Source organism: Cottoperca gobio, chromosome 4 (assembly GCF_900634415.1).
Source record: "Cottoperca gobio chromosome 4, fCotGob3.1, whole genome shotgun sequence".
Lineage (NCBI taxonomy): Eukaryota > Metazoa > Chordata > Actinopteri > Perciformes > Bovichtidae > Cottoperca > Cottoperca gobio.
This window is the reverse complement of record NC_041358.1, coordinates 14,689,715-14,705,756: the sequence shown is the minus strand read 5'-3', so window position 1 is coordinate 14,705,756 and position 16,042 is coordinate 14,689,715. Positions and strand designations below refer to the sequence as shown.

The 16,042-nt window shown below is 39.4% G+C and overlaps 2 protein-coding genes across 2 annotated transcripts in view; both read right to left on the bottom strand.

The window, feature by feature from the left end:
- Nucleotides 1-1,343: 1,343 nt before the first annotated feature.
- mfsd12b (major facilitator superfamily domain containing 12b) lies at nucleotides 1,344-8,867 on the bottom strand. The gene is made up of 9 exons (XM_029430542.1): nucleotides 8,588-8,867; nucleotides 7,314-7,524; nucleotides 5,044-5,176; nucleotides 4,781-4,963; nucleotides 4,059-4,151; nucleotides 3,887-3,979; nucleotides 3,576-3,749; nucleotides 2,653-2,747; nucleotides 1,344-1,969 (listed from the first exon to the last, which is right to left on the bottom strand). The coding sequence occupies exons 1-9, from the start codon at nucleotides 8,856-8,858 to the stop codon at nucleotides 1,834-1,836; spliced, it is 1,389 nt and encodes a 462-aa protein (XP_029286402.1). The 5' UTR covers nucleotides 8,859-8,867; the 3' UTR covers nucleotides 1,344-1,833.
- Nucleotides 8,868-11,198: 2,331 nt separating this feature from the next.
- Nucleotides 11,199-16,042, bottom strand: part of csnk1g2b (casein kinase 1, gamma 2b) — a 37,369-nt gene continuing 32,525 nt past the window's right edge. Inside the window, 3 exon segments of the mRNA XM_029430543.1 lie at nucleotides 11,199-12,330; nucleotides 13,437-13,543; nucleotides 15,487-15,588. Of these exon segments, the coding sequence (XP_029286403.1) occupies nucleotides 12,276-12,330; nucleotides 13,437-13,543; nucleotides 15,487-15,588 (264 nt within the window). The 3' untranslated portion in view covers nucleotides 11,199-12,275.

Below are 16,042 nucleotides of genomic sequence, written 5' to 3'. Positions count from 1 at the left end.
ACAATTGATTACAGTAAAGATAATACTATAAGTGAAGTGGGTTTTTTTAGGTAGGTTTCACCTTTAGACAGTTGTTAAGTCAGATTCGATTACAAATCTCTTAAAACGTTTAATTTCTGAGTCAAAACATCATAACAGTGGTGTCTGTGGTCACTGAAATCACACTGGCTCAGGAGTTTTTTGTTATCAGTTTCATAACTTTGCTTCAGTGTATAAATTAATTTGCATTCCTTCATAAGGAATGCTGTTTTTATGAGCCAAAATAACTGCGCTGCATTCTAATTTCCTCACTAGCTGTACTAGGCCAGTAAAAATAAACGTTTCACTCGTCTAAATAAAAAAGAAGGAGCTGCACAGAAAAGAGTTACCCATGAATACAAAATTAGACACAGAGAAGGTGACAAATCAAAGTTTAAAAGTGAAAAACAAGCTCTTGCTTTAACTGCAGAGAACCAATACTCCATAAAGAGAAAGCTGGACTCATAAATGATGGTGAACCAGCTGAAATTGAAAATGATTTCTAAAACAATTTCCATTACAAGAAGAATTTAAATCACAGAAGTGTGAGTCTTACTGATTTACTTGAACATTTTTATCATTGCTCCTTGAGGGGCAGGTATGATCAGTTGGCTCATAAATTGGGAAAGGCACATTTTGAGATGCAATATGTTCACTGAGCCAATACACCATTTACAAATGTCACAAGACAAAGACTGAAAACATGCCATGGACAAGATAAAGAACAAAAACAGAAAATGTATAGTGTTTAAATATTACTAAATGGTTTTAAAAGAATGCAACATTATAAAGGACACACACACACACAGACACTCACACACACACACACACACACAGACACACACACACACACACACACACACACACACACACACACACACACACACACACACACACACAAGGAGTCAAGTTCACATAGTTTAGTTCCTTGGATCAGCGCCAAAAATCTCTGCCAGGTCAACAAAAGCTTTTGGCTTCGTTCACAGTAGAAAGCCGAGGCAGAGATCTTTATATTACAAACATGCGTCTCATCACGTATATCTATATGAAAAGTGATGATTCTCCGCTATCCAGGTCATGTTATATCTCTCTTTCATGAGTTGCCCTTGAGACTGCTATACATCTATATGAAATATAATATGTTGTACTAATGAATGAGTCTGTGTGACTGTGATTTCCATTTTTCCATTTATTCTAGACATCTGAGTTCATTTAAAGATCTTTTTCTGGTCACAAACTTCCCCATTTGAATACTTATATTAGGACAATTCCATTTTGTGTTTCAAGTTTTCTGAAATGCTATGTATAACTATGCAAAGGAGGCACTATCTAATGTTAGTTCAAACGAAGTTAGTTAAATAAACGTATGTTTAAATATGTTTTCTTTCCACTAGTCTGAAAGAAGATATGTTATGGAAGCAAAATAGCCCAAACTATCAAAAATGACCAGTGCATTGTGCAAATGTTTTTGCCCCTCCAGGAAAAGCAGATACAGTTACAGATTCATACACTAGGTGGTAGCATGGCTCTGTCCTCTGCACCATTTTGCTTGTCCTCAAAAGCCTCAAAATATTTAGAAAAAAAAAATCATAATGAAAGTACATAATGTCAAAATATTAGTAATATAAAGGCTATAGTGATTAAGAGATAATCATCCAGGACATAAAATACAAATGTCCAAATAGTAATAGTGGATTTAAACACACCTGCCTCTAACATAACACAATTAATAATCAAAGGTTGTTAAATCTCTAACATGAGTGGCACATATATGACACAATCGCTACAAATGAGTGTAGTGAAGATTTTGAACGCCTAATTTTTCCGTATCCTGATTGGCCAGATTACAAGCGTGAACAGGCAAAGTGCTGCAGCCACAGCCACGCCCCCGGTCACCGTCGCCATGACGTCACGATAAAACCAAACGCAGTCGGGGCAGCAGGCCTCGGTGCTGTTGGAGAGAGAAGAAAAGGAAACTTTGTGCAATAAAGCCTCTTGACATCTTGAAAATATGTTATTACCTCCACCAAGGAGGTTATGTTTTATGTTCAATTAGTAGGTTTGTTGGTCTGTTTGTCAGGATTACGGAAATACCACATGCACGATTTTAATGAAACTTGGTGGAAGAGTATGGCATGGGCAAAGGAAGAACCCATTACATTTGGAGCGGATTCTGGTTACAGGGTCCATATTCACAGTAATGAAGGAACATGTCACCCAGTAGAATGATGTGACTCATTTGTTTTTTTAATAGTTTTTTGGATAATAATGGACAACGGGCTCGCTTTGCTGATCACCCAGGTAGAAAAGAAGAAGAAAGAAAGTGCTACACAGAAACATGTTTATTTATTATTCAAAAGAAACAGACAGACGTGCAACCTGTGACAAGAAGCCAGAAGGAGATATTGCTTCAAATTAAGAAGTTAAAAGTATATGTATAAAACAGCTGTCATCATTAAAATTGTCTCAGGATTCCCTTGTTTTTCTGGCCTGAGAGAGAAGTGAAAGCAGACAGTGTGTTGTGGTTGATCAGTCTGTGGGAAATGCCCACGTCTTTTCTGGTAGCTTCCTCCAAGCTTTACTTTTAATGGCGTATCAGTGGAAAGGACTGCGAAAGGCAGAGGAGAGACTCACCTACATGGTTGTGTGCTCTGGATGAGGATGACCCCCACACCGTTAGCCACCTTGTCTGTGAGGCTCATCGATCCGTAAACAAAGGCTCCACTTTGCTGCCAGACAAGACAGGGATCAAAGATTATTATAGTCGCTGCAGCAAAGCACAAAGTAATGAAATCTAGCACTATTCTCTGTGAATCACACACGATAGACTCTGTGTGAGCATTTTCATTCATCTCTTTTCAGACGGTGAGTGAAGAAAGACAGAGAAGAGATGTGACAGCAGTAAAATGTGCTCCGATACAGTCACACAACTACAAACCCTTCCATTTAATTATACAGCTGACATCTTTCCCAAAGCATGTTCGAACATGACTGTGAACCAGTGACACGAGAATGAACTGACTCATTTGATATTCTTAGTATTACAGCACACATTTATTGAACTAAAGATGTTCAGTTAACTCTCCTGTGACTGAGCGGCTGATTCTACTGTGACATCTAAAACAAAAAGACAGCTGTTTGTTTCGGCCTCGTGATGAGGTTTATCCTGAAATCACTTGTCTTGAACTTCAACCAAAGTGGAAATAACTTAAATTGAATGAAGTGGCATATGATTTTTTATTTTGTCTTCCCCAATGTGTTGTACTTTTTTAAAGAAGGGTTGACACTAGTAAAACACTGTGTTGAAACTGTTAGCCCAGCCATGGCACTCAACTGATGAAGGATAAGGCTGGCAGGAGTGATATACATCAGGCTTTGGGTAAACAGACAATACATTGTAAATAGGATTAATTCATTATTGGTATTGGCTTTTTAATGGGATTTGTTGATGACAAGAAAACTACAGAATATGGCCGGTCTTGTTCTCTTTAATTCCTCCGTACAACAACTCTCCTACAAAACTATAAACTGTTGTAGGTTAGTTCCCCTCCACCTACCGTCTGCTCCCCGATGAGCGTGGCCGTCATGGACAGAGACATGACCAGGATTGTAGCCGAACCGGCTCCCAGCAACACGGCGGCTCCGTAGATGTTCTCAGCTCTCATGCTCTTATCCACAAACACCCAGGTGGCAAAGCCAAGCACCAACAACAGGCCGACCGAATAGGTCATCTGACAACAAACAAATACATTTCATTTTAATAAAACCTTACTTTCAAATCACTAATGTATTAATCATGCAACAGACATGAATTCATAACACAAGGGAGTGTTGTTGATAAACTATATCCTGTTAGGTAGAGACTCACACTGATTCCCATGAGCTTGCTGACTGGTTTCATAGCCAGAGAGCAAACAAAGCCGCTGACATACATCACCAGAGGTATGATGGCAATGAAGTTCTGAGGAGAGAGGAAATTAGTTTTTAAATTGCTACACATACGTTTCACAGAGGCTACATAATGAGGTGTGTGACCTTACCTTCGGTAACATCAGTGAGTTGGTGAGATAAACGGAGATGTAGGTCTGAGATAAGTTGACTATTAGTCTGGTGCACATGTACAAGACAGCCACCTTGTACAAAATCAAACACAAATGAGTTTCAGTACTGACACCAAAATTATACTTTTATTTCTAATCTTGAGGAATATAAATGTGTTGTACTTTAAACCTACTTTTCTTTATTAAAAGAAAAGAAAAGGGAAGACATCCATTTTTTTCTTAAAACAAAGCTGATGAAAATACTAAAATGAACAAAACTCATTATAATTATGAAAGATGTGATTGAAATTAGGTTAAGACTAAGAATTTGACTAATCATTCAATGCTTTTTGCACTGGAGTTGATGAACACATTTCTGTCAGTATCAAAACCTATTAAGGTTCAACATCCAGCACCACTCACAGTCACATCAAGTTTGCATTAGTTCTGCTGATGTTATATAATTATAATTGCCTGTATTGCAGTTTAAATTGGAAAAACCTGCTCTGCGATACCTGATGATGCTATTGTAACTCTGACCCAAATGAATGCAGACTCTATGTTCCCTGTGGATTACACAACTACCCTCATCTTAAGGACTGTCCCAACATACAGAAATTAATGGAAGCTAACGGTTCCTGGGTACGACAGGAAAAATACATTCACATACAAGAAACTTTCTGAATCAGCAGAAAGTTACCCAGCACAGTTTCAGGAGTCACCTGGTAGAAGGAGGGCTCCTTCAGCCACTGCTTCCACTGAAATACAGGACGAGGCAGAGCTTCCTGCGGGGAAGGTGTGATCAGCTGATTCTCGCTGCTTGAGGCTGTCACGTCCTCTTTAGTGCCGATGTGGAATATCAGCGAGAATAAAGCTCCAATAGCCAGCATAACCAGGGCCAGCGTCTACAGACAGAGAGAGTGACATAGGGTAAACATAGTGATGTTGAACGAGTATCTCTCTCTAGCTGCATCTCTCTTCTTACCCTGAACAGGGGGATGTCCACCTGGCTCAGGTTGTCTGTGATGGAGGTGTCCACATTTTGCTGAGCCTGTAAGTGAAAGAGCAGCCAGGCCACAGTGTACACTGTGATATTGGCCACCACAGTGAAGGCATACCTAAACAAGGAATATAAATCAAACAATAACTTGTTACAACTTTAAAGGAACGATAACAGAAGACAGACAAATATTTGACATTTGAACTGCTCTTGATAACATGATGAAATCAGAGTTACTTCTCTTTTATTTTGAAGAGGAATTTAGCCGCTATTTCCGCCTTATTGTTTCACTTCTGTGAGGGAAAATCTTGTACAAGGAGAATAGATCATGACCAATACCAGCGATAACAGAGATGCAGTCACATTGTCTGCCCCCATCCATTCTGCCAACCAGCCACTCTCCCTCCATATTTATCCTAAAACAAGGCACTCCATAAGTTGTTTACCTAAAGATGGATCCCCTCGGTGGCTCCTCAAATCCTAGTCAACACATTCTAAGTAAGACAGTCATAGCAACTCCCTGACCTTACCAGTCTGAACACACTGGGCCCATCTTAACTCCTATCTTGCAGCTGTGGGCCGTCAGCTCCAGTAAAAGATGAGCTATATGTGTTAGAGAGATGACCTGACACTCGAGATGTGAGTAGACCTAAGGCCTACCTAAATATCCTCTAATTGAGAAGGATAGTCTAGGATCAAACTATGTATAGAGTCTAAGGTTTGAATATATTTTTAATATATGTATATTAATAGATAGGAATTAGTCCAAAAATGACTTAACAACTTCCACTGGCAGAATAATGGTCCGGTACATGAATCTGATGTTGCAACTCTCTGAGCAGGTCTGCCCTTATAGTTCGGACACGATTAGAAGAAGTCGTGACAATGTTTGAAGATGAGAATAAGGCGAGGGTTGTACAGAGGAAAGATGAGAGACTGCAAAGGAAGCAAGATGGATGAAGAGCAGAAAAACAACGGGAGAACTGACCCCATCAGTGATGTTTTCAGATTTAGAATAAGTCAAATATTCCAGTCTGAAAGCTGTTATCACATGTCATGTCATTTTGCTTACATTTAACCACACCAGTTTATTACTGACTATTTACTGCTGATACTGTTGCTGATTCAGTCACCCCGGCTATGTTTCCTGATTGGATATATGTGAGTGCTTGTTTCCACGGCAGTAAAATTCTGCATCAGAGATTCCTCGAAAAGGAGAAACTGCAGCCCCCAGAATTCAGAAAAAACATTTTTAACCATATTTTGATGATGATCTGGTAATCATCCTAAGGCACATAGCATTAAAGGAATAGTTAGACATTTGGGGAATTATGCTAACAATATTTTCTTTCTGGCAGGGAGATAAATCAGAAGAAAGATACCACTTAATAGTGCCATAGACTTACGGCCAGGAGATGGTTAACTTAGCTCATGAGCCGACTGTGAGACGATGGGCCCCTGGGCTCAGACACTTCTACATACGAGTAAGCAACACACACTTTTATTGTTATGCCCCTTTTTGTTGTTGTATTGTATCTGTTCATAGTTATTTTAGTCTCTTAGTGTTTTTGAGTCTCTTCGTGGTTGGTAGTTGTCTCTTTGACATTTTGAAGGTGAAGGCCAGGGGCCCCAGACACTTTGGGCCCCTGGGCCTGTGCACGTCAGGCCCATTCAGTAAACCATGCATGGCTTAGTTTAGTATGAAGACTGGAAACAGGGGGAAACAGCTAGACTGGCTCTGTCTGAAGGTCACAAAATCTGCCTACCAGCACATCTAAACTCTGGTTTGTTTAATTCATACGGAAACCAAATTGTAAAAATGACAATTTGGTGTTTTATGGGAAGTGAGAGAAGTTAGCTAATAGTATGTCGGAACATTTCTTGGCAGGTAGCAGTAACTTTTGTATTTTTTATTTAAATGGAAAACTTAATTTAGGCTCGGATACGGCCGGTGAATATCCCAGCACCGGGAGTCAATGCGGGCTCTAACCTGTGTAACGGCAGCAACAGAAACAACAGAAATCAGTATCATCTGCTCACTGCTAACAGAAGATCTGTCCGACATAACGCCAACACTGTTGCTGTTAGTTCCTTTTAAGTTTAAATGCTGGCTTGTCTTACACATTGAACCTTTAAAGCAAAGTTATATTTTCTTCAAATCAAAACAATTGTGTTTGTACTAAAAGATGCCATGTCATGAGTTTATCCTTCCTTCAAAATAAAACTGAGTAAACTTTTGAGTAACGTCATTTCACCTGTACGCGGTGAGCTCCACCTTGTCGCTGTTGCTGGACACGAGCTCTGGGATGAGGGAGAGGTGTGAGATCTGAGTGGCTGCCCAGCCGAGCTGGAAGATGATGATGAAGGGGGAGAAGTAAACAATCTGAGCCCAGTGAGGAGTGTTGTCGTTACAGGCCAGGCAAGGGTTGAAAATGAAGGGGAAAGACACAACAACACAAACAGTTCCTGGAAAGTAGAGAAGGAATAATTGTATTATTTATAGTATATTATTAAACATTATAAGATGATTAAGTTTAAATCACTGTATAGACCTTCTCATATAGCCTAACCATAATAAGTATTATTGGGCTATTAATATGGTGGTCTGGCTTTTGGACTTGTCTTCTTGTAAGTCAATACATCATTCCTGTGTGGACATTAACTGTATATAATAACCCTTTAATATCAGTGGTTGAAAGCATTAAGCACCTTTACTTATGTAGCTTTGTATTTAAGTACACGGTTGTTGTAGACCTGTACACCTAGGCTATCCTACTCACTTGAGTATTTCCATTTTATGCAATTTTGACTCTCCACTATATCAGAGGAAGGACACTTACTTTTTACTCTATAACATTTATTTGATAGCTACCTATATAATTAACAGATAATATATGATGTATTAGAATAGATTAAACTCATATGCCTAGTATATATAGTGGTACAAAAAATAGTTTGACTTCAGCTTCATAAAGTGCTGCTGACATGTTGCTGCATCAATAATAATCCAAACATATTTGCTGTATTACATTCTGTAAATAGAGGTGGAATGTAACATTTACTCAAGGACTGCTTGAGTACTATTTTGCCATACTTGCACTTGATCTGAGCATTTCCATTTTATGCTACTTTATACTTCTACTCCAAAACATATTGGGGGCAAATATTTTGACTTGACGTTTTAGTTACTTTGAAGATTTAAATTACCAAGTAATATATGATAGATTATTATACGATAAAATATCCCAGCAGTAATCAGCCCCACCTATATAATCCAGTAATATAATGCACGAGTTATTTTGGTCCTTCAAGTGTATTTTGATGCAAATAGTTTAGTACTTTTACTCGAGTAAAGTTTTGAAAGAAAGAATTTTAATTGAGTATTTTTACACTGCAGTATTTCTTTTACTTCAGTAGAGCATCTGAATACTTCTTCCATCAGTGATTATAATTAGGATACTTTAAGTGTACGCTGCTGGAAATACTTATGTACCTTTACTTAAGTCCAATTCTTGTCTCAGGTACTTACCCAACAGGTGCCAGGTTTTTCTCTTGCCGTAGATGCACGATGATCTGTCGGAGTTATAACCAACTAGAGGCGTGCTGACTCCGTCCACTATCTGACCAATCAGCAGCATCACACCTGCAGAGGTGCTCTGGAGGCCGAGCACAGAGTGGAGGTAGACCAGCAGGTAGGTGAACCACATAGAGGCGCACAGGTCGTTTAGAAAATGTCCCGCTGCGTAACATACCTTCCTGCAGACTGATAAGGAGCGATCAGCAGGCACAAACTGCTCCATGATTGATTTGACTCCTGTGATAAAACTTCCTTTATTCACAATTAGAGATCTGTCGTTGTCATATTTACAAATACATAATGCAAATAGTTACACTAACAGAGCAAAAACACAGTTCAACCTTGGTCTGAGCATCTCCAAAAAAAAAAAAATCCTTAATTATAAATCATATAATAAAATGCAATGTAATGGATTATGCCAAGCTGGGTCCCCATGCTGGTCAGCTGAACTGGTTTAGCGTTCAGAGGAATAATTTAATGCGCCAACAAAAGCTTTTCTGAGCTATCAGCGGCACTCAAATTAACGTCACACCGACGACTTCACGCACGATAGCGCGCTGCTGGTGCACCGTGACATCCTCGGAGCATCTGGAGATTTGTTCTGTCTTAAAAGTTATTGTACAGCTCTGCAGTGTAGACAACACGCCTCCGGTGTAGTTACTTTAAATGAATAACCAAGCGGTGGTTATGAGTGGCTGTGAAAACTCGTGAGTTACAACATCGTTACCAAGTACAGTTGGTTCCTCTTTCTGCTTTTCACATGGCGAGTGATTCAAACCCACTGTAGTCCTCTAAATCATGCTTACAATAACACATATGCACCCCTCCTTCATAACTTAAAATCAATTAGGTTTGTAGACCCGTAAAAAGATGATCAGGTTAAATGAAAGCAAAATGGCAGATGGGTAAAGATTTCATATATTTTTGGGTGATTCATGTTGGATTTAAGCATTTTAGCTGGCCTCTGAAGTCAAGTATTTGTTTGCAGTCCATCAGTATGGATTTATACATTTACCATATTGTCCTTTTGTAAGTTTCAAGTGGAAAACAACCTTAACTTCCCTTCATGACACACACGTTATGGTGATCATGGTCATCTTTCTCATCACACAGTGGTGACATTACTGGTCGTCAGTGTTGTGGGATCTAAAAATCTTAAATTAAACTTGAACGAATCATGATAATGAAGCTCAGCTGGTGTTTTTAAAGGGCACTGAGTTTACACAGAAGTCCAGTTATTCAGCTCTGGGGGGAGCCTTCTTAAATCTGAAAATAATATCTGGGTTTAGCACAAACATTTTTTTTAACAAAAAGCCTGGATTACAATCTGGGCATGTGGGTTAAAAGAGGATGGATTTCAGAGGCAGGAAATATCCAATGAAAGACACCATCCAGCTGCATTATGGGAAATGTAGGATCCAGTGTTTTTGGAATTGGACCCATGCTTGTCAACATATCTTGGCTCATGCTGCTTTGATTTAGACCACATTTAAAAAACAAACAAATAATCTGCATTAGTCCCTCAACTTTATGCAAGCACAATATTAAAATTGCTTGAGTACTCCTTAAAATAACTGAAGGCCATAAAAGTTGCAATCTCTGATGAGCTAGAAACTTTAGGGGAGATTTAAAACAATCCTTAACACAGACAGAGCACCACGCCAGAAATACATCTCATCTTGGCCTGGAAACAAAAAGAACATGCATAAAAGAAATGATCGAAGAGATACATGAATCTAGAGCTGCAACAATTAGTCGATTAAAAGAAAATTAATCAGCAACTAATCTGTTAATTAAGTCATTTTTTAAGCAAAAATGCCAAACATTTGATGGTTCAAGGTTTTCAAATATGAGAATTCACTACTTTTTTGTTCTTACATTACAGTGAAATTAGTATTTTAGTGTTTTGACTGTTAATCAGATATTATATAGGGCTTTTTATTTTTTACGGTTTTATTCTTTTAAATGTTTTATAGTCCATATGATTAACATAGTATACAGATTAATCGATAATGAAAAAATTAGTTGCAGCCCTACATGAAACTACAGTTGTTAGCAGCAGCAAGGAACTCAAAAAAGAGCAATAGTTTTTTCCAGTTCAGTGCACTTTGAATATTGGAAAGGTTCCTTTGTTTTCAGGCTCAGAAACAACAGAGACAGGATGTACCTCACAAACAAGTAAACCACATTGAACTGCATGTCTGTCTGTGACCTCCTGACACAATGAAATAATAGATAATGGGTTATTGTCCATTAGACCTCTTACACAGACATACAGACACACAGACACACACAGTCCAGATCTCTCTCAAACCATCAACACAACTGTACAGATGTGTCGATTGTCACAGCAGAGGATGAAGGGAAGGGATGTATACTGCTTATACGTGAGAGCAAATGATGTGCACAGTCATTAAAACACATTCACTTACAAAAACCTCCAAATTTGCAAGCACACACAGACACACAGACACACAGACACACAGACACACACACACACACACACAGTAATCCAGTGAGCATTTGGGACAGATTAGATAAAATGTCATTGCGGGACACTCACTTGAGCTTTAAACATTTTACTTAGAAAGGCACAAACTATGATTTCCTGGTAAATTATTTTTGATGTAAGAAATAAAAATCGAAAGACATATCTTTTTTTTCTTCATGTAAATCGACAACATTTTTCGGCCATAACTCAGATATAAGCGTTGTGAAGGACTCTTCCTAGATCAGTCTTTATTAAGTTGTTTTCTTAATTGTTAATTTCAAACCTTTAAGTTTTCCACTGTAATTGTTTTTCTTTTTTCCAAAAGTGCAATAATGAGAGCTTAATATCTGCTTCTCTCAATCTTCCACAGTACCTGAGGCCAGTGACTGTGCTACAAAGTCCATGTTGACAAACGTAAGCCAGAGTGAGGAAAAATAATTGAACTGCAGAACACTACAACATAAAAGTAAGTTTTCAATGCAGGGATTTGATTTTGAAAAATTGAGGATTCAATTACATAAAAAAGAAAAACATAAAACTCTTCCAAATTCTGTTAGATGAAATGCTTCCTGTGTCGCTCAGATTTAACATCGGCATAGATCACCTTTTCCTCTTTACCTTGATCCCAAAACACACACCAAAGGAAGAAAAGAAATCCCAAAAAAGGAGCAGATTTCTTTCACGTGAACCACTCAAATGGTTCCCCCTGATCAACAGCTGTCAACACACCTTCTTATGGAATCTAGAATACACAACTGTTTCAAACAGTATCTCTTTTCATATTCACGCCACGGTATTCGAGTTTCATTGTTACAGCTTTTTTTTACTTTTTCCTCAATCACCCCCCCCCCCCCCTGCCCGTTGTAATGCAGGTACGTTTATTTTTCGTCAATAAAGGAATCAAGAGTCTGTTGTGGAGTCAGTAGGACTGCAACATTCCTTAAACTCGCCAGTAGCAGGGAGCACTGAGAACGAGAAAGAGAGAGCGCGAGGGGAGGAGGTACAGTGACAGTGGGAATAAGGTGAGAGGGATAAAGAGGTGAGGGGGAAGCTGGAAAGAGATAAGGGACAGGGGGGGGATCTGTGTAGTTGCTTCCATTTAAAACTTGACAGTGACCACAATGTTTCAAGTCTCTCCATTCTCTTCTTTCACTTGTGCCTCTGGAGGGCTTTCCTCTTTCTCCTTTTGAAGAAACAACAGCACCTGCAGGAAAACAAAGGAACACCTCAATTTAGGAAAAAATACATTTCCAGAAGCATCTATACAAATAAGATAATGGTTTAACAATACTGCTTGTTAGGGTTAGGTTTCAATAGCTGGTTAAATTAGAATGAAAAATGTCACTAAACTCTGATCAAACTTCACTTCTTTATAAGCAAAGAGTGAAACACTCAGTGTGTTTACATGCACACAGCCAGCTGTCTGCTGTAAGCTGGCTACTTAAACATAATGTAATGTACTAAAACACATGTAAAAACCTGGTTTCTGTAGTAGAAAGCGGACTCTTGGCCATGTATACAGCAATATTTCCCACAGGATTTTGAGAGTCCCTAACAACTTAATTTAAAGCAAACCTAGTTCCGGTCGCATTGCATCACTGCAAAACATCGGCAATGAGGAAATGCACTTGTTAAGGGCCAGCCGGCCAGCGTAACTTTAGTTTTGGTTTATTATGAAACTGTAATTAATTAAAGGGAAACACTGTACAGGTAACCAGGTTTCTAATGTGCTTTTTACAAGTATGCATGTGCGTGACAAAGACTGCAAAGGAGAGATTCCTATTTATAATAATTCCATTTGAAGTCAGACTAAAACAGAAACCAACAAAAAGTAGCCTCTCAGTCTAAATCGGCTAATTTTTGTATTGCTGTAAAGACGTTGGATGAACCTGCGGTGTTTTAACTCAACTTTCAATCAGCTTATCTCTCTTTGAACCTCGGACGAGGTAAAATAAGTACCGTGTACTATCCACAACTTTTGCTAATGGAAAAAACAAAAAAGAGCGTGTCGAGTCGTGCCATATCATGCATTGTAAATGTGGCATAAATGTACCGATTAAGATCACAGGTTTCACTTTCACCTGTTGAAATCACCCAAATTGTACTTTCAAATAATTAAAGAGATTCAGTAAGGAATGGAAAAGCTTCTATTTGCCTCTTGAGGCAAAATCTTATATTTTATTATTTAATATAAATACAATTAACGTGGCTTCCCATTTAGCCCTGGATTTGGATTCATTAACATGCTATTAAAGCCCAACCCTACTGCTAGCAGAATGTTTTCTAAGCATCTGTACAGCTGTTTCATACTTGGTTTCGTCAGCCACTTCAACCTCGGTGGGAGCGGTGATGGGAGCGTTGGAGTGTCCGGCTGTGGGATCATCAGTGTTCAGCTCACCATTCGTTGAGCTCATCACCTGCACGAGTACAAAAACGACACCAGACTGATCACACAAAACACTTTGAACCGCTGACATTCACATAAACATGTTACCTGGATTATCTGTTTTTATCTGCCCTCTCATATAAAGAGAGCAGCTCAGTATACAACCTGAAATGCCCGGACTAAAGCAACTTCACAGAAATTTAAAGGATCGGTTCACATCTTTTCATGTTTGTCTTAAAACTTAAGTTAGGTGCCCACATACTGATCATTAAGAAGTCCTTTTCTAATGTTAGAGATGAAGGACAAGGGTTAAAGAAGGACCATGGGTCGATGTCTTCTGTTAGGGGGTCCGCAATATCATTTGCTATAAATTATAAAATTGTGCTGTATCATTAAAAAGTGCATACCAACAGATGGGGACCACATGTGGCTTTCTTCCACCCATGTTAGCTTTGGACCAAAAGAAACTCTGATACGATAGCAACACACTGCAATAAGTCCATTATTTTACACTTTAGGCTACGCAAGTTTAAATGTCTGGATTTATAACTACTATGCCAGTCTTGCTACTGTTAATTTAAAGATTAAAGGCCTTTAAAGATCAATTAGTTGAGTATAGTATAAATGATGTCAAGTTTAATCCAAATGCAATTGGTTTAAATAACTGTTTAAAAGTATATAAGTGGTATTAACAGTACAGTAGTAACAGTAGTATCCAAAAGTACAAATGGTAGTATACATGTGCTTAAATCATAGTTACGATTATAAATGGGTCCTTGGAATACATTTTTCCATGGCCCCAAAACGTTTGAGAACCCCTAATCTAACAAATTCAAGACTGCTGAAGCGTCGCATTAGCTTCAGATAAAACATAATTTTTTGCATTAGAACAAGGAGGAATGATGAAGGCCAGACAAAACCCGTTTCAGTGTACATGTGAATATACTTTTTTTTAAGACAGAAATGAAAAATGTAAACCTATCGTTTAAAAGCTGCGATTCCCTTAGCCCACACTAGGTGGCATATTTGTGCCACATTTACAACAGAATCCTCTGATTTCTAATGATAGTCAATCGGCCTTGGGTTGACATAACAAATATATGGCCTTTGGCCTATCTATTAGTTTATATGTATTATTATATGTTTTCATGACAGTTTGTGTTGAATGTCATCTGTGCATAGCCCTTCCTGTGGGCTGCTTGTACAGCAGACAAGGCAAATGAAGCAGTGAGTGCGAACAGAACAGGCAAAGCACTGACACACAAGGATTCAAACACTGATGCACTGAGAGAGAGAGAGAGAGAGAGGAGAGAGAGAGAGAGAGAGAGAGAGAGAGAGAGAGAGAGAGAGAGACAGAGAGAGAGAGAGAGAGAGAGAGAGTGAGAGAGACAGACAGAAAGTGAGAGAGACAGAGAGAGTGAGAGAGACAGAGAGAGAGAGACAGAAAGTGAGAGAGAGACGGAGAGAGAGAGAGAGAGAGAGAGAGAGTGAGAGTGAGACAGAGAGAGTGAGAGAGACAGACAGAAAGTGAGAGAGACAGAGAGAGTGAGAGAGACAGAAAGTGAGAGAGAGAGCGAGAGACAGAGAGAGAGAGTGAGAGAGACAGAGAGAGAGTGAGAGAGACAGAGAGAGCGAGAGACAGAGAGAGAGACAGAGACAGAGAGAGAGACAGAGAGAGAGACAGAGAGAGAGAGAGACAGAGAGTGAGAGAGAGAGAGACAGAGAGAGAGCGAGAGAGACTGAGAGAGAGCGAGAGACAGAGAGAGTGAGAGAGACAGAGAGAGAGACAGAGAGAGAGAGACAGAGAGTGAGAGAGAGAGAGACAGAGAGAGAGCGAGAGTGAGAGTGAGAGAGAGAAAGAGAGCGCACCTGACAGGCAGGCAGTGTGGAGTCAGTGTGAGAGGGGGTCAGACACATACAGAACTATGTGGCTTCATGCATTAGCCACCAGAGCAGCAGCAGCAGCAGCAGTACCTGAACAGAGCCCCCCAGCCGCTCAGCTGTGAGGTGCGACCCCAGAGTCTCCTTATTGGTCACTGGAGTGGGCTGAGACTCACTTCCTTTGGGCTCAGGCGACTTGACGCAAAGAGCAAAAAGGGTTGAGGCAGGTGTTCGTGAAGTGGGGAGAAGGAGGAGGAGTGGGGAGGTTGAGGGGTGAGGGGTCGGGGGTGAGGCAATGTTGTGTGAGTGGGGGTGGGGCAGGGGGTTGTGGGGGAGGAGGGACAAGGAGGAAGGGGAGTGAATGAAAACAAAAACAAAAAAATTAAAGACATCTCCCAAGCAGAAGCAGGCTTGTTAAGACAAGACTATGTTAATAGAGGAGTAGAGGGAGGCAAAAATTTATGCGAAGCACAGATCAACACACTAGTCATGCAGGAGTAAAAGAAAACAGCCTTGATCACCTCAACTAGCACTGCATATTCAATACAACACAGAGAATTATCTACAGTATTGGGTATTTGGGAACTAGCATTACTTGAACATCAGGTTCAATTTAGAGTACTTATTCTTTAACATTGTGCTTTCATTT

Bases quoted from the DNA above. Each gene is read 5' to 3' on its own strand.
- mfsd12b (XM_029430542.1), bottom strand. From the start codon at position 8,858: ATGGAGCAGTTTGTGCCTGCTGATCGCTCCTTATCAGTCTGCAGGAAG. The intron at 7,525-8,587 runs GTAAGTACCTGA...TCTACTTTCCAG, and splicing joins AAAAACCTGGCACCTGTTGG to GAACTGTTTGTGTTGTTGTG. The intron at 3,750-3,886 runs GTGAGTCTCTAC...GTTTGTTGTCAG, and splicing joins GCAAGCTCATGGGAATCAGT to ATGACCTATTCGGTCGGCCT.